This window comes from Pseudophryne corroboree, chromosome 7, assembly GCF_028390025.1.
Source record: "Pseudophryne corroboree isolate aPseCor3 chromosome 7, aPseCor3.hap2, whole genome shotgun sequence".
Classification (NCBI taxonomy): Eukaryota; Metazoa; Chordata; class Amphibia; order Anura; family Myobatrachidae; genus Pseudophryne; species Pseudophryne corroboree.
In genome coordinates, this window is record NC_086450.1 from 440,469,355 (window position 1) to 440,493,971 (window position 24,617).

The 24,617-nt window shown below is 42.9% G+C and overlaps 1 protein-coding gene across 1 annotated transcript in view; it reads left to right on the forward strand.

Annotated features, from left to right (window-relative positions):
• LOC134943841 (farnesyl pyrophosphate synthase-like) overlaps positions 1-23,692 on the forward strand; it is a 55,983-nt gene extending 32,291 nt beyond the window's left edge. Inside the window, exon 9 of the mRNA XM_063932447.1 lies at positions 23,356-23,692. Coding sequence (XP_063788517.1) covers positions 23,356-23,556 — 201 coding nt within the window. The 3' untranslated portion in view covers positions 23,557-23,692. The remainder of the gene's footprint in view (positions 1-23,355) is intronic.
• The last annotated feature ends 925 nt before the right edge of the window (positions 23,693-24,617 follow it).

Below are 24,617 nucleotides of genomic sequence, written 5' to 3' on the forward strand. Positions count from 1 at the left end.
CGCATCCTAGTAAAAATCTGGGATATCATACCCTTAATAGAAGCCACCCACTGGGGTTCAGGCTCAGAAGGCTGAGACGTAATATTACATTCCTGAGTACATGGAATGAACTCCTCTGGAGAAGATACATATTCTGCTGCACAAGACACAGAGTCCCTGGACAAAGAGACACAGTCAGAGAGACACAGAGTAATGGAGCCAGCACCCACACAGTGCCCCAGTAGGCAGATATATAATATGTGCCTGGTGCTGAGTGTGTAACCTTAATAGATCACACAGTCTGGATTATAAATCCCCCCCCCCCTTCTACAACCCCCTGGTACCGCACAGGATAGCTAGAGTAATGTGGAGGGTCAGCGTCTCACAGTGATGATCTACAGAGAGAAAAATGGTGCTGGTGAGCTGCTGGGTCCACTCTGAGGAGAAGCTCCGCCCCCAAACATGACGCATCTTCACGTACTTTAGTTCTTTATACTGGCCTGAGGTAATGGCACTAGCAGCATTACCAAAGTCCCTGATAGCCTGAGTGACCAGTTGTGAAGGGTATTGCGCAGGCTCAGGGCATTCCTCATAGCGCCGAACCCTGTTCCCACCATGCACACCGGCTCCCCGCTTGTCGGGTCGCCGGCGATGCATTCATTACCGCAATCTTCCGGCTCTGTTAGGGGGTGGCGGCATGCTGGGGGAGTGAGCGGTCACCTCGGGGTTAACGATCATCACCCTCAGGAGCTTAATGTCCTGTCAGCGGAGATAGTGGCCATTAACCTCTGCGGGTTGGACACTACTCCCCCCCTAAGTCCCACGAAGCAGGGAGGCTGTTAACAGCAGCCTCCCTGTGCCTGACTCTAATAAAAATAAGAAAACCAGGAAAATTCCTATGGAGCTCCCCTAGCTGTGACCGGCTCCTCGGGCACATTTTCTAAACTGAGTCTTGTAGGAGGGGCATAGAGGGAGGAGCCAGCCCACACTGTTAAACTCTTAAAGTGCCAGTGGCTCCTAGAGGACCCATCTATACCCCATGGTACTAATGTGGACCCCAGCATCCTCTAGGACGTAAGAGAAAAATGAATAGAAAACACATGTTTTGTTGAGAAGGCGCCGTGCCTTTAAGCCACCTGTATATTATATGTGTCAGTATAGGAACACAAACAGTTATGAGGGCTATAATGGATTGTTTTGAAGTCAATCCTTATCCCACTTTAAACCAACTTGGTACTACTTGCAGTTCCCCGTCCAATGTGTGTAGCGGGAGGTAGCATCTCTGTTTCCTAGGCACGGTAACGGTGGCCGCGTGCACGTGCACCGTCCGACGTGCTCATTTCACCGGGGCGGCTTTGTCTGGGAGTGTGACTCCCTTCCTAGCTGTCGTGATACTTATCTAACAGGTATAATCCTGTAGACCAATCACGGCAGTATTCCAATTACCTGTGATCAGGTTATTTTGGAAATGATGCAAAGACTTATGGGATTTGTAGTTTATGTCCAAAACAGACTTGTAGTTTGTAATTAAACCTCTGATCACCTCCTGTGAGGTTACATCGGATGTGTATTAAAGGGCTCGTACTTATAGAGCTGTAGTGGAGACACTCTATAATTTAAATACAGCCTCATTATATACACAGCTGCGTGTATAACATAGAGGTCACTTTAGCTGCAATCAAATTGTGTATTCCAAATGGTTGGCAAACTTCTATTATTAAGCTGTTGTGAATACAAAAATAAAATAGAAAATAATAAAAAAATATAAAAGTATTAAACATAAAAAATTATAAACAAATTATATTTAAATGAAAATTTAGTAGATTAAGAATTGTATTTGTTGTACAGGGACACAGAATGATCATAATAATAATATTTATGGATGTTACATATGAAACCTAAATGAATGACTGGATAATTGACCACAACGGAAAGATATATTTAAAAAAATATATATATATTATTTTAAACTGGAAAATCTTTTGTGGCTTATACCCGCCATAGTAAAGAAACGACTGTGAGATAGTAACTAATATTATAAAAATAACGTATTATTATAACGTATTATTAGGATAACATATTAATGCTCATATACCCTGTTTATTGATAATACAGTATATATTAGGGGACATTAAGAGGTGACTCTGCATGTCTCATAATAGTGTATATTGGGCTTAGTGGAAATAATTGGATTACAAGATTGGGTGATGAAAAAACCTATATATACATATACACACACACATATATATATATATATATATATATATATATATATAAACGAAGAAATCCTTCCCAAAGACCGATACAATACCGGGTGGAAGAAAAGCAGGCGGCACTCCAAGGACTTTCAAAACAAGCTTTGTATTAAAGAGTTACAGCATTGTGCAATAGCAACGTTTCAAGACCTTTACGGTCTTTTCGTCAGGCTGTGCATTGTGAAACAAAAATACAATTGACAGAACAGTGTTTAAAGTGCTTACCTGCCTTATATATCGGTGTATGTGACATGCGGTGTCTCTCGGAGTCCCGGGCCGTCGGCTTCTGGGTGCGTCAGCGCGTCGCTCCGTTCGTGACATCATGGTTGCTGTGCAACCCAGTGAAGCCTCGGGTCCCGTCGCGCCGGGAGAACCTGCAGTGTCAAAGTGATAATCAAGTTATGATAAATTTGTGCAATAACATAAATATGTAATCTGAGAGTGATATACAGAAATGTGAAACATTAGTATAGTGAAGTTAAAGAGTGAAATTAAAATCACAAGATTATAGCTCAATCTGATTTCCTAATAAAAGCATATGTATAAGTTTAACATATTTATCTCTAATTAGTGATCATAATGTTATAAACATTTTATTTAGTAGTAGATGCATGCTAATTTATTATATTTTGTAAATGAGCTATTATCAAGTTAAAAAGGTATTCCAGGTGAATTTTTCGTTTAGTCCATTAGGTGCTAGTGCTCCCAATAGGAATATCCATTTGGATTCACACTTGGTTAGAAGTTTTTGACGGTCGCCTCCTCTTATCAAGGGTGGAATGTGATCTATGATTTTACATCGAAGATCTGATAGATGATGTCCTTGTTGTCGATAATGTCTTGCTACAGGTTGGTCTATATTCTTTCCTTCCAATGCTGCCTTGACCGCCGATCTATGAAGAGCCATACGGTCACGTAGATTTCTTATAGTTTGTCCTACATAAATGAGACCACAAGGGCACGTGATGGTGTACACTATAAATGCTGTAGTGCACGTTACCACGTGTTTTATTTTATATTGTTGTCCAGTTTGCTGGTTGACAAAAGAATTTCCTGGTTCCATATATTTGCAGGTAGTGCATGATATGCACTTATAACATCCTGGTTTTTTAGTAGTGCCAAAGGGTGTGATATTTGTTTTTGCAGTGACGTAAGTTTTTACCAAGCGATCCCGGATACTTCTGCCCCTTCTATAGCTTGGCATGATGCGAGTGTTTTTGAAAATTGGTAGCTCCTTGTCACCTGTGACGATTGGCCAAAGGGCCTTAGTTGCTTGTGGAATCACTGCACTGGCTGTATTGAAGGTGGTCACAAATGGTATCTTGTTCTTAACTTCTTTTCTTTGTTTATTCTTGGGTTGTAACAGTTGTTCTCGTGGCATTCGCAGTACTCTGTTTTTCGTTTCTATTAGTTCCTTGTGGTGGTACCCTCTGGAGGCGAATTTATCTACCATCCTTGACAAGGCTTGTTCTAGATCTTCTGGATCACTTGAAATACGGGCTGCTCTGATCATTTGTGATCGTGGCAATCCCCTGATCAAGGCCGGTGGGTGACAACTGCTGTGTAATAACATGGTGTTACGGTCTGTACTTTTGGTATATAGAGAAGTTTTCAATATTCCCTCCTTGATACTTATGGTAACATCTAGATAATTGATGCTAGATGTGCTGACATGATGTGTGAACTTTATGGGGTGGTCCCTCTGATTGATGTTAGAGATTAATGAGGTTAAGGTTGATGATGGACCCGTCCATATTATCAGCAGATCGTCAATATATCTAGTGTATAGTGATATATATTTTGAGATTTCCGGATCCGAGAAGAAGAAGATTTGTTCTTGTTGAAACAAGAACAAATCTTCTTCTTCTCGGATCCGGAAATCTCAAAATATATATCACTATACACTAGATATATTGACGATCTGCTGATAATATGGACGGGTCCATCATCAACCTTAACCTCATTAATCTCTAACATCAATCAGAGGGACCACCCCATAAAGTTCACACATCATGTCAGCACATCTAGCATCAATTATCTAGATGTTACCATAAGTATCAAGGAGGGAATATTGAAAACTTCTCTATATACCAAAAGTACAGACCGTAACACCATGTTATTACACAGCAGTTGTCACCCACCGGCCTTGATCAGGGGATTGCCACGATCACAAATGATCAGAGCAGCCCGTATTTCAAGTGATCCAGAAGATCTAGAACAAGCCTTGTCAAGGATGGTAGATAAATTCGCCTCCAGAGGGTACCACCACAAGGAACTAATAGAAACGAAAAACAGAGTACTGCGAATGCCACGAGAACAACTGTTACAACCCAAGAATAAACAAAGAAAAGAAGTTAAGAACAAGATACCGTTTGTGACCACCTTCAATACAGCCAGTGCAGTGATTCCACAAGCAACTAAGGCCCTTTGGCCAATCGTCACAGGTGACAAGGAGCTACCAATTTTCAAAAACACTCACATCATGCCAAGCTATAGAAGGGGCAGAAGTATCCGGGATCGCTTGGTAAAAACTTACGTCACTGCAAAAACAAATATCACACCCTTTGGCACTACTAAAAAACCAGGATGTTATAAGTGCATATCATGCACTACCTGCAAATATATGGAACCAGGAAATTCTTTTGTCAACCAGCAAACTGGACAACAATATAAAATAAAACACGTGGTAACGTGCACTACAGCATTTATAGTGTACACCATCACGTGCCCTTGTGGTCTCATTTATGTAGGACAAACTATAAGAAATCTACGTGACCGTATGGCTCTTCATAGATCGGCGGTCAAGGCAGCATTGGAAGGAAAGAATATAGACCAACCTGTAGCAAGACATTATCGACAACAAGGACATCATCTATCAGATCTTCGATGTAAAATCATAGATCACATTCCACCCTTGATAAGAGGAGGCGACCGTCAAAAACTTCTAACCAAGTGTGAATCCAAATGGATATTCCTATTGGGAGCACTAGCACCTAATGGACTAAACGAAAAATTCACCTGGAATACCTTTTTAACTTGATAATAGCTCATTTACAAAATATAATAAATTAGCATGCATCTACTACTAAATAAAATGTTTATAACATTATGATCACTAATTAGAGATAAATATGTTAAACTTATACATATGCTTTTATTAGGAAATCAGATTGAGCTATAATCTTGTGATTTTAATTTCACTCTTTAACTTCACTATACTAATGTTTCACATTTCTGTATATCACTCTCAGATTACATATTTATGTTATTGCACAAATTTATCATAACTTGATTATCACTTTGACACTGCAGGTTCTCCCGGCGCGACGGGACCCGAGGCTTCACTGGGTTGCCCAGCAACCATGATGTCACGAACGGAGCGACGCGCTGACGCACCCAGAAGCCGACGGCCCGGGACTCCGAGAGACACCGCATGTCACATACACCGATATATAAGGCAGGTAAGCACTTTAAACACTGTTCTGTCAATTGTATTTTTGTTTCACAATGCACAGCCTGACGAAAAGACCGTAAAGGTCTTGAAACGTTGCTATTGCACAATGCTGTAACTCTTTAATACAAAGCTTGTTTTGAAAGTCCTTGGAGTGCCGCCTGCTTTTCTTCCACCCGGTATTGTATCGGTCTTTGGGAAGGATTTCTTCGTTTGTATGCACCATTAGGAGGGCACCCGGGCACAATTACTTTATTCATCATCCAGAGTGCCGGATAAACACAATCCTATATATATATATATATATATATATACACACACATACACTGTATACCAGATTATTTGCCCATGCGGTAAATCTTATATTGGGAAAACGAAATGAACTTTTAAAGAAAGAATGACCGCTCATAGATCGGCTATTAGGAAAGCACTATTAACGGGAATAGTGATCAACCTGTAGCCCGACATTTTGTAGCCGCTAAGCACACTCTGGCTTCTATCCGATACAGGATGGTAGATCATGTACCCCCTAATATATGGGGTGGTAATAGAGGTTTGAAGCTCCTGCAAATGGAATCCTGGTGGATCCATTGGATGGGTACTTTGACGCCGAGAGGCCTCAATGATCCCTTAGGTCTTAACAATTTTTTATAGCTCCAATCTGATGCTTACATGCATTATATAGTTGGATCTTATATTATTGACAGCATTGCCTGTAGTATTATTGAGGTTGTTCCATTAGCTGGTAGTTAACAATGTGCTACCGTGGGGCAGCTTATACTTATAGTATAATTATGTATATATTGCTATTATATACACTGCTCAAATAAATAAAGGGAACACTTAAACAACACAATGTAACGCCAAGTCAATCACACTACTGTGAAATCAAACTGTCCACTTGGGAAGCAACACTGATTGACAATCAATTTCACATGCTGTTGTGCAAATGGAATAGACAAGAGGTGGAAATTATAGGCAATTAGCAAGACACCCCCAATAAAGGAGTTGTTCTGCAGGTGGTGACCACAGACCACTTCTCAGCTCCTATGCTTTCTGGCTGATGTTTTGGTCACTTTTGAAAGCTGGCGGTGCTTTCACTCTAGTGGTAGCATGAGACGGAGTCTACAACCCACACAAGTGGCTCAGGTTGTGCAGCTCATCCAGGATGGCACATCAATGCGAGCTGTGGCAAGAAGGTTTGCTGTGTCTGTCAGCGTAGTGTCCAGAGCATGGAGGCGCTACCAGGAGACAGGCCAGTACATCAGGAGATGTGGAGGAGGCCGTAGGAGGGCAACAACCCAGCAGCAGGACCGCTACCTCCGCCTTTGTGCAAGGAGGAACAGGAGGAGCACTGCCAGAGCCCTGCAAAATGACCTCCAGCAAGCCACAAATGTGCATGTGTCTACTCAAACGATCAGAAACAGACTCCATGAGGGTAATATGAGGGCCCGACGTCCACAGGTGGGGGTTGTGCTTACAGCCCAACACCGTGCAGGACGTTTGGCATTTGCCAGAGAACACCAAGATTGGCAAATTCGCCACTGGCACCCTGTGCTCTTCACAAATGAAAGCAGGTTCTCACTGAGCACATGTGACAGACGTGACAGAGTCTGGAGATGCCTAGGAGAACTTTCTGCTGCCTGCAACATCCTCCGGCATGACCGGTTTGGCAGTGGGTCAGTAATGGTGTGGGGTGGCATTTCTTTGGGGGGCCGCACAGCCCTCCATGTGGTCGCCAGAGGTAGCCTGACTGCCATTAGGTACCGAGATAAGATCCTCAGACCCCTTGTGAGACCATATGCTGGTGCGGTTGGCCCTGGGTTCCTCCTACTGCAAGACAATGCTAGACCTCATGTGGCTGGAATGTGTCAGCAGTTTCTGCAAGACGAAGGCATTGATGCTATGGACTGGCCCGCCGGTTCCCCAGACCTGAATCCAATTGAGCACATCTGGGACATCATGTCTCGCTCCATCCACCAACGCCACGTTGCACCACAGACTGTCCAGGAGTTGGCGGATGCTTTAGTCCAGGTCTGGGAGGAGATCCCTCAGGAGACCATCCTCCACCTCATCAGGAGCATGCACAGGCGTTGTAGGGAGGTCATACAGGCACGTGGAGGCCACACACACTACTGAGCCTCATTTTGACTTGTTTTAAGGACATTACATCAAAGTTGGATCAGCCTGTAGAGTGTTTTTCCACTTTAATTTTGAGGGTGACTCCAAATCCAGACCTCCATGGGTTAATAAATTTGCTTTCCATTGATCATTTTTGTGTGATTTTGTTGTCAGCACATTCAACTATGTAAAGAACAAAGTATTTAATAAGAATATTTCATTCATTCAGATCTAGGATGTGTTATTTTAGTGGTCCCTTTATTTTTTTTGAGCAGTGTATATTATATCAGAGCATGGCCAAAAATGTATCTTATGATTATTTAATTATATGGGGATATTCATAGTAGATATATAATTCCTAGTTCATGCTTAGGTCAGGTTAATATTTAGGGTGAGAGGATACTTTGTACATATTATCGGAACATACTATGTTTTTATTCACTTTTGTATCACAGTAACTATGGTAACTGGGTGACAAGTCATCGGGTGCGTCGCGCTGAGCGCAAGACATGATGACATCATCAATAGGAACCGCCGGGCTGGGTGCGTGGTCCCGTTGCCGGGATGGCGCCATTCACTGAAGGGTGAGGGGATATAAGGTAAGATTAAACTTTGTATTTGTTATAAGCCTGATGAAAATGCCATATTAAAGGCATTGAAACATTGCTATATATCCACATGGTTGCATTGAATTTCTTTCGGAGACTGGAGTGCTGCACCTACAGACCTATTCTATCGTATCCTGTGAGGGCAACCAGCATAGAAAAGCACGCTTGAATGAGGAGTGCCGGTACAGTGTATCTATATATATATATATATACATACACACATATACATATATACATACACATACATATACACACACATACACGTAAAGAAATTACAAGAAGTATATGTGTAAATATAAGTGCAGTGAAAATAATTTTTATACATATATGATATAACATTCCCGTGTAAGTACACATACATACATACATACATACACACACACACACACACACACACATACAGTATACCCATTGATAATGTCAAATATTATCTTAAAACATAAAGCTATATACTATTACCGTAGAGCCGCTATGGCCGCTAGACCACGTGCACGTGCTACGCACTATGTACGCTATTTGCGTACAGAGTCCCGCACGTGGTACGCATTTGGCATACACACGCTGCGCTGAGTGTACGGAATACACACAGCGGGCGCACACACAGTTGCTAACCTTTAAACCTTGTTAATTAAACACAGTAAGAATATACTTATACTCTAAACCTTAGTAGTCAATGTAATGTAACGATGTTAATACCTTTAAACCTTTACAATGGGTATGCTGTTAGAGCGATTAATACGCTAAGAAAGCCCTTTGCTGATTAATGAACACACAACACCGGGTTTGGTTAAAAACCACAGCAGCTCTAACACTGCCGTGGATTGTTCAGAGAAAAAGGGGAAAAACAATACAAATTATACACTACAAGCTAACACAGAAATCTAACATAATAACAGAGAATCAAATGAACAATGGCGAACAATTGCAAACAAGGGCGAACAATGGCTACAGAGAATATACATATGTGGGGAATCTTTCGCAAGCGCGACCTGGAATCCAGTCCTCAGCTGTTCAGGTAGAAAGCCTTCAGAGTCAATGAAGCTGGCCAGGCAACAGTGGTCTTTATATACACAACATACATTCACAATACAATGGTATCTGTAATCTCGTTGTTCATTGGACACAAGGATGTGTCTCTACATTACAGCAAAGGTCATAGGTGGATTTGAACAGGTGGGCTGTGTCTTTCCCCTACTGCTCAGGTGGGATGTATCCTCAGGATTCCCGCCGCATGTGTAATTTACAGCAAATACAGTTAATGTTCATAAACTACTTCTGTACATAACTATACGCAGGAGCGAGCGATCCTTTCCTAACTAACATCGGAATGTTACCCTTAAAATACCCTACAGCTGGATACTAGACACCACCTTTCAACCTTTATCTGACCCTTCCTATCATGCAAAGAGGAATCTCTCTGTCCAGGAACAGTTTAAACTAATCATAATCGCTGACATGGTCTAGGGGAATATTAACTACAAAATACACTATATGGGTTAAATATGCTACGATCGAGTCGCACGCTACACGCTCACAAACTCTGCCGTAAATACACATCTTATGCGCAGGAGACGCTGGTGCATTCCCCACGCAACCTGCGGGTATGTGCACGGAGGACTGAGTGCACGAGCAGCGGGCATGTGCATGGGGTTAGTACAAGGCATATGCATCATGATATTTTTCGACTTTGACAGTCCACCCTTTGGCAGTCAACAATAACTGCCACTTATCTAAACAATTAAGCAGAAAAATTTATAATACCGTGAGATACCTATAAATGATTGGGTGTAGGGAGGAGAGGAGAAGGTGGGAAATGTATGACCTAGAGGGATAGTAAAAGCATGTATGTATGAAATTCATGTCTGAGGGGTCATGTATCATCGTGCCGTACATGTTCTAAAATAAGCTTCGAGGTATTGCGAAGTTTACATTGAATCCTTCTTATCCCGTATTAAGGGTCTGTAAGTGGGCTAACAAACTCTACCGAGCTCTTTTCGGCTTTTAGTTCCAACAAATGGGGTGCACATTAGTTGATGATACATGGAGGGGGAAAATATGTGAGTGCTAATATATGTACCTATATAATCTATCGACTATGTGTGTCACTACCTGAAGATCGTAGAGATGAAGATAAGAAACATGTGTTATAAATACATTCATATGGTAATGTGTGTGATTGTCCTTGGGCGTCTGTTGAAGTCTTGTCCGGATTGCTGTATCTTTGCTGTAAGTGGTAAGCAAAGTTTTTCAAGTGTCCATAGGAAGTTAAAGTCTCTAAAGTGTCTCTCAAAGTCTGTGAAAAAGTTCATCAAAGGTCTGTGGAAATGTTCATCAACGGTCTGTAGAAATGTGCATCAAAATCTTCTTCCGAGTGGATGTCTTTTTACCTTGGAGAAAAACAAAGGAGAAACGGGTGAAAGAAACGGACCGTGGAATCACGTCTTATCACAACATTGTCTCAATTGATGGGTCATAAATCAAACCAGTTGTTGTAACAATGCCCTAGCTCCTCAAACTCATCAAATTTGTACTGTTCTTGCAATGCATTAAAATCCGAACACATCTAAATATCAAACCAATCATTACGACAACTCCCAGGATACACAAGAGAAATTTCCCTACATTCACGATAACATTTTGAGCCCATTCTCCTAAACCTGAGAACCAATTGCGTGGGTTCAACCATGAAACCCAGCCGGTCAGTTCATTACTCACAGCAGTAAGGGTAAGGTTGTGTCTCCTTCGGAACTCCCATTTCAATTGCAAGATATCGTCCATCTTTTGATCTATGACCTCGGTTGGGTCATCCGTGCTGTTTGTGATATATGTACAGCACTTCACACCATACTGAGTTGCTAGGGTGACACAATACCCGCCTGTCACCGCTGTGATGTAATTGAGAACCATCCTGTGCTGGATCAGTTCCATTTTGTAAGCTTGCAATTCCCTCCCAGTATACCTGAAGGTGTCATCATACATCTCGGTGATATTGTCTATCAGGTTCGCTAGCGCAGTTATATACCTAAAATTTCTAACTCCTCTGGCGGTACGGGTGATATCTAGCGCAAGTAGGAATTGAATCCTGGTGGATTCGTGGATCAAATCAGAGGCTGCGTGCTCTGTCCTATCTATAAGGTGTCTCTTAACGATGTGTTCATAATGAGTGAGTGTAAGGAGCGTGAGCATTGCGGTGAACGTCTTTCATCTTATCATGGGTAATGGTCATTACTTCTGGCAACACTCTTCCAATGTAACACAATCCCTCTGAGTTTGGGGCAAGCCACTTATACGCCTTCCTCCCACATATGAAATATGTATCATCGGGGAGGACATATGGGACAGAATATGACATCACCATATTACAAACCTTCCAAGTGAAAAATCCTATCCCTAACTCTCTCTTCTGTTCAGTACACGTATCAGACTGTATGATATGTGCTCAGTATCCTGGTGATACTTCTCCAACCCGCATGGTCCTACTTCCTAGAGTATACTTATACTGAAAATATCTCCCACCGTTGGCTATTTGCGTATAAGTTCTGAGTCTACGGGCATTCTATCGGCTCTGTGTGAAAATGCCATGGTTTGGTTGTTCCATGTCACTTCCCAATTTCCCGGCTTTCGGGGATTGGAAATGTTAAAACATATTAAGGACCTATCCACATGATATTGGTGGAGCTTCAAACTAGGAGGCTTAGAAATATTACATTTCTTGTCCACCGGTCTCCCACCCCTTAATTCAAGTACCTCATCTATTGTTAAAGAGTATGGCACTAGTCCTGACTTTCTATGACCTTGAGGTACATGTGAGCACACCCAGCATTCCGTTTGGTTTAAAACCTTACCCACTAATGAGTGATAGTCACTTAATGGATGACGGTCCATGTTGATATTAAGGCTGGACTGACATCTCTGGATGCACCCGTCCTCAACTATGTTTTCACAATTTCTACAGATACAATTCTCTTCAGCTAACAATCCTTCACAATGTCTCCTAGTGTCATGACTACCAGATCGTTTTCTGATACTCGCCTTTGCTCGGTGATTGTGTTGCTCTTGGAATTCTAAGAATCCGTCCTTGTCATCAGAACCCATTCCAGATCCTTTCTCGACCTCTGGTACTCTCACCGAAACAGACTGCTCTGGTCAACAACAGGGTCAACAGGAAAACCCGGAATGCAGACCCTTGGGGCAAGTCCATCTTGCAGGAGGAGAAAGAAAAAGTGGTAATGGGAGGTAAAGAAAATAGTTAGAAGGGAAAGAAAAACTGGTGCGACAACCGCCTCTGATCTTGTAGTTCTCTGTGCTCAGGTGCCGTGACAACAGTCCTGCCTCTCAACCTTCCCGGAACAGACACTCCAGTGATATGGTTTCCTCCACACTCTGCTCTTTGTCACGGGCTTTCTCTGGGTCAGCGACCTTCTTACAGTGGGACGAATGGACCCAAGTCTCTCTTTCGGCCACCTTCAATGCTGTCGTGCTGGTTAGTAAGACTTGGTACGGTCCTTCCCACCGGTCAATCAGGCAACCTGAGTGTAGAAAATTCCGAATCATTACATAATCCCCAGGTTCAATGTCATGACAATTACTGTCCGGCAGATCAGGAATCACTAGCTTTAGATTGCTGTTTTGATTCCTCAACTGCTTGCTCATCTTAACCAAATACTTTACAGTTACTTCATTGTTACATTTCAAATCATCCTGGGGGTCAATCATTACATGGGGTTGTCGACCAAAAAGAATCTAAAAGGGTGACAGGTTAAGAGGGGACCTGGGAGTGGTTCTGATGCTGTACAATACAAGTGGCAAAGCCTCTGGCCACAACAATCCAGTGTCAGCCATCACTTTGCTCAACTTGTTTTTAATAGTGCTGTTTACTCTTTCCACTTTCGCACTCGCCTGTGGGCGGTACGGAGTATGCAGCTTGCTATTAATTCCCATTAATTTGCACATTACCTGAAAGACATCACCTGTAAAATGGGTACCCCTATCACTTTCAATTATCCTAGGGATACCATACCTACACACAAATTCCTGCACAATTTTCTTTGCAGTAAACACAGCAGTATTTGTGGCAGCGGGGAACGCTTCTACCCAATTTGAAAACACATCAATACAAACCAACACATACTTTAAATTTCTACAAGGTGGCAATTGTATGAAATCAATTTGTATCACCTGAAAAGGGCCGTCCGTTGGCGGGATATGGGATGGTTCTGTTGGTATTGCCTTTCCAATATTCTTCCTCAGGCAGGTGAGGCATGTCATTGCTCTCTTACCCGCATGAGAAGAAAATCCTGGCGCGCACCAGTAGGCTCTTACCAACTTGCACATACCTTCTTTGCCCAGATGAGTCAGACCATGTGCCGCCTCAGCTAAACTTGGAAGGTATGCTCTGGGTGCCACTGGCTTACCCTGTCCATCTGTCCAGAGTCCTGAGGACTCCTGGCCATATCCTTTTGACCTCCAGACTGCCTTTTCCTGTGGGGAACACAAATTTTGCATTTCACTCAATTTCTGTGTGTTGTCGGTATTGAATACCATCAGTTGTGTGATGTCTGTCTGTATGGGGGTGCTGGCTGCTGATTTAGCAGCTTCGTCTGCCCGGCTGTTACCAAGTGACACTGGGTCTTGGCTGTACGTGTGGGCTTTGCACTTGATAACAGCCACTCTGTCAGGTTCCTGTATTGCTGCTAGAAGTCTTTTGATGTGGGTCGCATGCACCACGGGTGTGCCAGCTGCCGTCATGAAATTTCTGAGGCGCCATAGGGCCCCGAAATCATGCACTACTCCAAAGGCATACCTAGAATCCGTGTAGATATTGGCTGACTTACCTTTAGCCAATTCACACGCTCTGGTTAGGGCGACCAGCTCAGCAACTTGTACTGAGTGTGGTGGGCCCAGGGGTTCCGCTTCTATGGTACCTTTGTCATCTACGACTGCGTATCCAGTACACAGGTCTCCCGAGTCCGTCTGTCTGTGGCAACTACCGTCAGTGTAAAAGGTAAAATCTACACCTTCCAGTGGGTTGTCACTGATGTCGGGCCTTGCAGTAAAATTTTGGGTCAAATATTCCATACAATCATGTGTGTCAGTGTCTGTACTAAATCCTTCTTCACCATCACTCTCATCCCCCACCCTTTGTGCCTGTCCAGGCACACCTGGGAGATACGTTGCAGGATTTAGTGTGCTGCATCTCCTTATGGTGATGTTTACAGGGGCCATTAGTGCTAATTCCCACCTTGTAAACCGTGCAGATGAGACGTGTCTGGTTTGGGCAGAATTCAGTAAGGCTGACACTGCATGAGGTGTATGGATGGTCAGGTTGTGTCCTAACACTACATCTTCGCTTTTACTCACTAGCAATGCTATCGCTGCAACACTTCGCAAGCATGTGGGGAGAGATCGTGCTACGGTGTCTAGCTGAGCGCTGTAGTAGGCTACTGGCCTACTGGCATCACCATGTTTCTGGGTTAAAACACCTGCCGTACACCCAGCACTTTCCGTACCGTACAATTCAAAGGGTTTCCCATAATCTGGCATACCTAATGCTGGTGCCTGTGATAGGCACTGTTTGAGTCTCTCAAATGCCAGTTCGGACTCATCTGTGTGCGAAATCCGATCTGGTTTGTTTGACGAGACCATCTCTTGTAAAGGTAAGGCTAGTATGGAAAACCCTGGGATCCAGTTTCGGCAGTACCCACACATTCCTAGGAAAGTGCGAATCTGTTGCTGGGTTTGTGGCAGAGTCATGTCGCGAATCGCCTGTATTCTATCAGCGGTGAGGTGTCTCAGTCAAGCAATGTCCCAAATATTTTACGTTGGTCTGGCATAACTGCAACTTATCCTTTGAAACTTTGTGTCCCGTATTAGAAAGATGAAACAAAAGCTGTTTTGTGTCTCTCAAGGACGATTCGAGTGAATCAGAACACAGCAGTAAGTCATCTACATACTGTATTAATACTGATCCGCTCTCAGGTTGAAAGGATTGTAAACAATCATGCAAAGCCTGTGAGAAAATACTTGGGCTGTCAATGAAACCTTGTGGTAAACGAGTCCAGGTGTACTGTACTCCTCTGTATGAAAATGCAAACAAGTATTGGCTGTCAGGGTGCAGAGGAACCGAAAAGAAAGCGGAGCAGAGGTCAATCACAGTGAAAAATTTCGCAGTGGGAGGGATTTGCATAAGGATGACTGCTGGATTTGGCACTACGGGGAATTGACTCTCAACTATTTTGTTGATCCCCCTTAGATCCTGCACTAGCCTGTAACCCCCTCTTTTTCACAGGGAAGATGGGACTATTGGCAGTGCTGGACGTCCTAACTAGGATGCCCTGTTGCAGCAAGCGCTCTATGACTGGGTACACTCCTAATTCCACCTCTGGCTTCAGAGGATACTGTGGGATTTTTGGAGCTATCCTCCCATCTTTTACTTGAACTACTACAGGAGCTACATTTGCCATCAATCCAGTGTCTTGTCCATCCTTGGTCCAAAGTGACTCCGGTATCTGGGAGATCATTTCCTCTACCTTGGATGGACACCTGTCTGTAACAGCAGTGTGTGACATTAACCTTTGTGGGGAGTCTAGCATATCTTGCACTTCCTGAGCATTTTTCTCGGGTATATCTAAGAAAACACCTCCAGAAGTACAATATATGACACACCCCATCTTACACAGTAAATCTCTCCCAAGTAGATTAGTCGGAGCCGATGCAGCTAGCAAAAAGGAGTGCTTGGTCTGCAAAGGCCCTATCGTAATCTCTGCTGGTTTGCTTAAAGGGTAGTGTTGTACTACTCCTGTTACTCCCATTGCTGGAATTGTTTTACCGTGGTTTTCATACCCACCGTTGAATTTAACACTGACTTGGCCGCCCCCGTATCTACAAGGAAAGGAAAGGTAGTGATCTACCAGCTACATCAATTGTGACCTCAGGTTCACTTCCAAGGCTCGCAATTAATTTCACTGGCTGCAGACTACAGGTGTGGCCCCACCCCTATTGTGTGTGGTGACCTCCCCGCAGCATGCTGGCAGCTACAATATGTGAAGGGGGTAATTGAGAATTTTCAGAGACCTGCCAGTCTCTCCTGGGTGGGTACCTCTTTGTTTCCCCTGCATGCGGTTCATAACTTCTCTTCTGCGGTCCCTGATCCCAATTATGTGTGTCATGCTGTGTGTCACGTTGTTGTCTAGGGGGTCGATATACCTTATGTGGGTCTTTAAACATACAGCTTCGTGCATAATGTCCTTCTCTCTGACAGTTAAAACATGTTATCACATTCGACTTACCAACAGGGGTCTGGGGTTTAGGCTGATGAGGCCTGGTTGTAAGGGCCTGTATACTTACGGTCATCAGCTTGTCCCCCTGTGACTCCCTGTGCCTACTGATGTTCCGATCATGCTCAATAGCGGTCTCTCTCAAGGCAGCCACCGAAATACCTCTCCAGCTAGGTTGAGTGATTTGTACCCTGGTTCTCAACACTTCCTTTAACCCGTCCATCAATACAGAAACCGCTACCTCCCTATGGTGCATATTATCCCTAATGTCTACAATCCCAGTGTATCAAGCCATTTCCTCTATGCTCGATGGAAATAGTCAGAAGCAGTTTCACCTTCTTTTTGTCTAATGGAGAAAATTTTGTTCCACTTGACAACAGTTGGGAAATATACTCCTAACTGCAGATTGATCCGTTTTACGTTGTCCTGATTGTACTCATCAGTGAGAGGTACCTCTTCATCTAATTTACATTCAGCGATGAATTCCATGGGGTCAACATTGGAGGGCAAACATGCCCTCAGCAATGTCCGCCAATCTTTGTTATTGGGTTCGGCGGCGTTACCTAGTTCTTTAATAAATCTTTGACATGCGACTAGATCTTTCCTGGGATCAGGAAATTCAGACATAATTGTCCCTAATTCTGTCCGGGACCAGGGGCAATGCATTGCAATGTTCCTGACGGGAGTGACTCCCAGAGCGTCAGTCTTTCCATTTGGGACTGCGATCACCCTGACAGGATTAAGTTCAATTACATCACTCTGGGTTGCTTCTACAATGTGAGGTGTAATTGTTTCTGCATAATGTACAGTACCGTACTTACCTGTGGACACGACCTCACCTGTCCCTCCGCTAGGGGCCTTCGCTACTGCTCTTACTGGTTGGGCCGTGCCCACTGTAGTATCTTGTATGGTGGCTGCTAGAGAGAGTGCCGATATCGTGCTGGGCTCATCTTCTGGGTCGCAGTCCTGAGGGAAGTTTAAGTTGGGATACAACTTGCACGGGTTAGCATTAGCATCAATACACTTATCTACTTTACTCTTATCACCATTAATACATTTATTAAGTGCACTTTTATCGTATACCAGTATGCCATTCTCTGTAGCCATTTTCTCCCCTGTTATGTATGGTGGTGGTGGTGCTGTTGCTATCAGTTTTCTGCTAGGGTTGGAACCAGCTGCTTGAGCTAATCCCCGTTGTATCTCGCCTTCCTGTTGCCACAACTGTAAATAATCATAATGTCTAATCCTTTGTGTCTTGGATTTTATCAGACATATCCTTCTCCTTAGATTTTGCAACACCTCAGGATTAAAACTGCCTACCCTAGGGAACAGTTCCCTATCATCCACAGTCATACATTCCCACTCATTGCATAAGACCTCTGCGTGTGATCCATATTTTTCACACATTATGTACCTCGCCAACCCTTTGGGCCGCGGAATAATATCAACCTGAACCTTGGTTGATCGTCCCTTACTTGAGCAACTGGCCCCCATTCTTTGCAGGTATTGCCTTCTCAGCGAATTCCTACAAAAACCAAGTTCTCAGAGGTAAGGCAACTGTGAAAGTCCAACAAGTGCTCTCACTCACTTTCGCCCACGTCGGCCAATACACCTACACACTGTCCGCAGCGCTGGTCGTACCCAACCTAGGGCCCCTGTGTAACCTCTATTTACTGAGAGCGTGTGGGAGTATGCTACCCCTCCCAGTAAATATCAGTTGCTGGAGATTTCCTGAGTGAACAGCGAAACTCCCTTAAAATAAAAAAAACTGTTACACAAATCACGTTACGTGTACAAATAGCGTCTATGACCCCGCGATTGTACGCAAATTGCGTAATGGGTATCAAGGTGAACTAACTAATGCACACAGTAACGTGCGGTACAGTCGCACTGCGTATAAGTAACTATTACTTATCCGCCGAACGACCAGCGGAATCGATTGTTTAGGCTGCAAAACCTCAGCCGGAGCGTATTCTCAAAACGGGCCTATATGGGTACTACGCAAACCCCCGGGGCTGCGCTCTCTACCTCTGACCTTTCTCAGGCCAGGGTTTTCAGAACTTCGCTAGGCCTGGTAAGCGGATTTCTGACTTCGCCGACCTTATGGTCTGCTGTAATACTAATTGCTCCTTTATACCTTATACAATGTTAACGTGAGAAAGCCACTCCCACGCCACCAAGTGTTCACTTCACTGGTGTCCTCAGGAATCCTGGATCCCGGGTTCACAAAACCTTTATTTGCATACACACGCTCGTTCACTCATATACACTTTGATTTTTCTGTACAGAAAATTACTTTCATTCAGGTGAAACAGGCTAATCCCAGAGGTGTCACAATAAGAGAAGGATCTTTTAAACAAAAATTTTGGAAACTGAACAAATTTGTGCTATTATCGCGTGGCTACCGTATCGCCTAAACTAAAACAATGCTATCGTGTGATTTGTATTTAGTGGGCGTAGCTGTACGCACGCTGCATAAACACGCCACGTGTGTAGGCCTTCGCGTTTGCGTACACAGTCTCGCACGCGGTCCGAGACACGTGTACAAAGGCCGGATACGTCCGCAGTAACACAAATAACACGCTTCTATAAATGTAAACGATATTTAACTATAATCGCTTACCAAGCACCACACAGTATCTCCTGTATAAACCTTTATAACTGGGTCAGGCTGTGTGTGTGTTTTACAATTACTCCCTTAAATATTACTTTTTACTTTTAACTAAATAGCAACAAATTTCTCAGCACGTGATCAATGCTAATGGCAAACAAGAGGGTAGATATGCAAAAATACACAAATAAAACACAGGTGTGTGCGTGTGTTACGTGTGTTGCGTGCGCAGTTGGCACCAAACAGAATTTTAACAGATTTAAAAGACAATAGCTTTACGTTCTTACCTTTCGGATCCCACCAGCATCCCTTCAAACCAAGCGGAGCAGACGCTTATCTAATCAGCACTAATGTATCCCCGACCACAAAATGGCTAACAGGGGATACTACCTTCCCGTCCTTTGCTGATAGATAAAAAGTCTGCCTTGTTCTGCAAGGCTGCGGATATGAGGAGAACCGGACGATGCCCCCAATTGATAATGTCAAATATTATCTTAAAACATAAAGCTATATACTATTACCGTAGAGCCGCTATGGCCGCTAGACCACGTGCACGTGCTACGCACTATGTACGCTATTTGCGTACAGAGTCCCGCACGTGGTACGCACTTGGCGTACACACGCTGCGCTGAGTGTACGGAATGCACACAGCGGGCGCACACACAGTTGCTAACCTTTAAACCTTGTTAATTAAACACAGTAAGAATATACTTATACTCTAAACCTTAGTAGTCAATGTAATGTAATGATGTTAATACCTTTAAACCTTTACAATGTGTATGCTGTTAGAGCGATTACTACGCTAAGAAAGCCCTTTGCTGATTAATGAACACACAACACCGGGTTTGGTTAAAAACCACAGCAGCTCTAACACTGCCGTGGATTGTTCAGAGAAAAAGGGGAAAAACAATACAAATTATACACTACAAGCTAACACAGAAATCTAACATCATAACAGAGAATCATATGAACAATGGCGAACAATTGCAAACAAGGGCGAACAATGGCTACAGAGAATATACATACGTGGGGAATCTTTCGCAAGCGCGACCTGGAATCCAGTCCTCAGCTGTTCAGGTAGAAAGCCTTCAGAGTCAATGAAGCTGGCCAGGCAACAGTGGTCTTTATATACACAACATACATTCACAATACAATGGTATCTGTAATCTCGTTGTTCATTGGACACAAGGATGTGTCTCTACATTACAGCAAAGGTCATAGGTGGATTTGAACAGGTGGGCTGTGTCTTTCCCCAACTGCTCAGGTGGGAGGTATCCTCAGGATTCCCGCCGCATGTGTAATTTACAGCAAATACAGTTAATGTTCATAAACTACTTCTGTACATAACTATACGCAGGAGCAAGCGATCCTTTCTTAACTAACATCGGAATGTTACCCTTAAAATACCCTACAGCTGGATACTAGACGCTCACAAACTCTGCCGTAAATACACATCTTATGCGCAGGAGACGCTGGTGCATTCCCCACGCAACCTGCGGGTATGTGCACGCACAGAGGACTGAGTGCACGAGCAGCGGGCATGTGCATGGGGTTAGTACAAGGCATATGCATCATGATATTTTTCGACTTTGACACCATACATATACATATAAAATAAAGTGTATCGGAATAAATATTAAACGATGGTGAAAATAATAATGTGTACGTGAAGGGTGAAAAAGGGGGGGGGGATTTGAAGGAGAAAAATGGGAATAAATGATGCTTGTGATGGGAATAGAGGAGCATTGAAAATAAATTTCTAATTTTGTGTTTTCACTTTTTTGCTGGTGGACAGATGATTATAAATTACCTATTGTGAATGTTAGTAAATGTACTAATGAGTGATATAACCTAAAGTGATTAATATAGTGTTGTGAGTGAAATTGTGTTACAATCATTCTACAATCCTGTGTAGAGTTAATTAGTTAATGCATTGTAATTATTGATAGGGTACTGGACTTTCTAACTCCTTTATAAAGTAATACATAAATATGAATTGTCAATGGCCAAATAGTCATTAATTTTTGTTCCTATAACTATATGAAATTTAATTACATGGGAAAGGCTATACAGTTACAGGAATGCTCCAAAGTTCTGATTTTCATTAAGTCAATCCAGATGAACACGTGCCATTACAAGCAGTTGAACTCATTCAGTGATACAGTAGGTGTAATCATTACAGGGATTTTTCCTGATAAAATCATATGACTTTGCAGTAATATATCTGGAATCATTCAGGTATCTGACAGGATATCTGTCTGTTCAGGTCCTAAAGCCATCCTCAGTCCAATTAGGACCTTTGTGATTAATTATCCTATATTGTGGAAGAATATTATTTCACACCCAAGGGAACTATTCAGCATCAGGACGGTTTACCTTATTACCCCCATCACTTTTCTGTGCTCTCTCATCGGTTGCCTGGATACCAGGACACCGACAGCAGAAGTACGTCTTATTCCTTGGAGTAATATCTTCAGCTTCTCTCATCAGCAATTCGATGTCTCACGATATGATTGCTGACAGCAGAAACCTTTGATATTACCTTCATGTGAAAACATTTCTTATTTAGAATAGCAGTTAAGTTACAATCTTTTCACTTGTTGACATTCTTTGCCAATACAAAAGTAGCTAATATCATTGGTTATGTTATATTGTTCGCTGGGCATGTATAAATTAACAAACAATGTATAAATATATTTATATTTATTACAGCTAGGGATCTCTCCCCTGCACTCTCATTAACCAGTACCTATCTAGGTACAGAAAGAGTAAACAGCAGATGCAGGTCTTGGGTCATGTATATATGCTTCACAAGGTCCTCTCATTATAAATTCGATGCTTTACTGCAGATTTACAAAAGCAGAAACCAGGTATATGTGATGTACCCCTCTTTTTTCTAAACTTTATCTTCTGGCACCACCCCCCACATGGTAATGAAACATCATGCATAAGACGGAGATTATAGCTCTCGTGTGTCTTAATTTCAGTATATCTATACCACATAGGTAGTTAGTATTGACCAAACAATTGGATTTACTTTGTTTCTGATTGAGGCTAGTAATAGTTACATTTGTTTCCATCAATTAGTGTGACTCAGGGGGTAATCCCAGAAGCTACATGTTGGTAGACTGTAACAATCTGTGGATGTATCAATACCACAGAATGGATGGAACGCAGTATATATAGGATATAAGTTCGGATACAATAGGAATAATTTAATTCCTAATAAACTATTGAGTAGGAAATACCCAGCGCATTATATATTTAGTTTTTTTATCATATATATGTTGCATGTTGTTGTCTATGTAAGTCATTTAAAGTTATAATAAAAGTAGTTTTAAATATTTTTTTTCAAGAGTGCCCCAAATAATAGAGTTGTGTTTTCTTCCTCAATTCTTACATCTTCCCTGTCAGCTCCTCCTCCTCCTCCTTTGTTTGTTACACCTTCCATAACAGTTCCTCCTTTGTTTTTGCAGTTACACCTTCCCTGACAGCTCCTCCTCCTGTGATTACACTTTCCTCATTAGCTCCTTCTCCTGTGCTGCTGAGTTTACAACTTCCACAACAGCTCATTCTCCTGCACTTATGCACTTATACCTTCCCCAATAGCTTCAGCAGATACACCGCCCCTGACAGCTCATTTTCCTGTGGTAACACCTTCCATGACAGCTCCTCCTCCTGCAGTTACATCTCCCCTGACAGCTCCTCTTCCTGTGGTAACACCTTCCATAACAGCTTCTCCTGCATTAACAACTTCCCTGACAGCTCCTCCTTCTGTGCTTACACCTTCCCCAATGCCTCCTCCTTCTGTGCTTACAGCTTCCCTGATAGCTCCTCTGCCTAAGTTTAAACCTTCCCTGGCAGCTCCTACTTCTCCTGTGGTTACACCTTCCCTTAAATCTCTTCATCCTCCTACAGTTACATGTTTATGAATCACTGGTTATACATATCCTAGAGGCACCTCCTTTGTCTGCACCAAATTTTACACATGTCCTACTGCAGCTGGGGTGTACACTATCTCTGTTATTAATCTTAGCATTGCTGTGACACACAGGAGAACTACGGCCAAGACGATTTGGACAAGGTGCAGAAAGTAAAGCAGCTGTATGAGGATCTAGACCTGTCCACTGTGTACAGACAATATGAGAAGGAGTGTTACCAGAGACAACAGATTCTCATCTCCCAACATGCAAATGGCCTACCCAAGGAGATGTTCCTGAGTCTGGCACACAAGATTTCCAAGAGACAGCCATAAGTGTTTGCTAACTGCACATGGGGTCATTGATTGTTTTCCTTGCAAAGTATGCTTCTGTGTTCCAGCTCACAGTCTGTACAGTCATCCTGATCTTATGTTCCTGTGCTTTGGATTTCATTATAACCAGTGCCCTGTTTCCATGTGTCCTGTACTCGTCAGTTTTTTTAATTCATTAATTTTTTATTTAAATATGTAAGCCTAACACCCTAACAGAAATAAGAAAAAGATAAATGGAACAGATAATAGTGGCAGACATAGTAGAACATGCAAAATATATTCGAGAATATCATAGGGCATTATGTACACATGTATACATGATACATAAATAACAGGATATACAAAGTACCTCATATAGCATAATATTAAAGTACGAGCGCCCACAGGTGCCATATGGGTACTAGTGATGAGCACCGGAAATTTTTCGGGTTTTGTGTTTTGGTTTTGGGTTCGGTTCCGCGGCCGTGTTTTGGGTTCGAACGCGTTTTGGCAAAACCTCACCAAATTTTTTTTGTCGGATTCGGGTGTGTTTTGGATTCGGGTGTTTTTTTCAAATAACCCTAAAAAACAGCTTAAATCATAGAATTTGGGGGTCATTTTGATCCCAAAGTATTATTAACCTCAATAACCATAATTTCCACTCATTTTCAGTCTATTCTGAACACCTCACACCTCACAATATTATTTTTAGTCCTAAAATTTGCACCGAGGTCGCTGGATGACTAAGCTCAGCGACCCAAGTGGCCGACACAAACACCTGGCCCATCTAGGAGTGGCACTGCAGTGTCACGCAGGATGGCCCTTCAAAAAACTACTCCCCAAACAGCACATGACGCAAAGAAGAAAAAAAAGATGCGCAATGAGGTAGCTGTGTGACTAAGATAAGCGACCCTAGTGGCCGACACAAACACCTGGCCCATCTAGGAGTGGCACTGCAGTGTCACGCAGGATGGCCCTTCCAAAAAACACCCCCCAAACAGCACATGACGCAAAGAAAAAAAGAGGCGCAATGAGGTAGCTGTGTGACTAAGATAAGCGACCCAAGTGGCCGACACAAACACCTG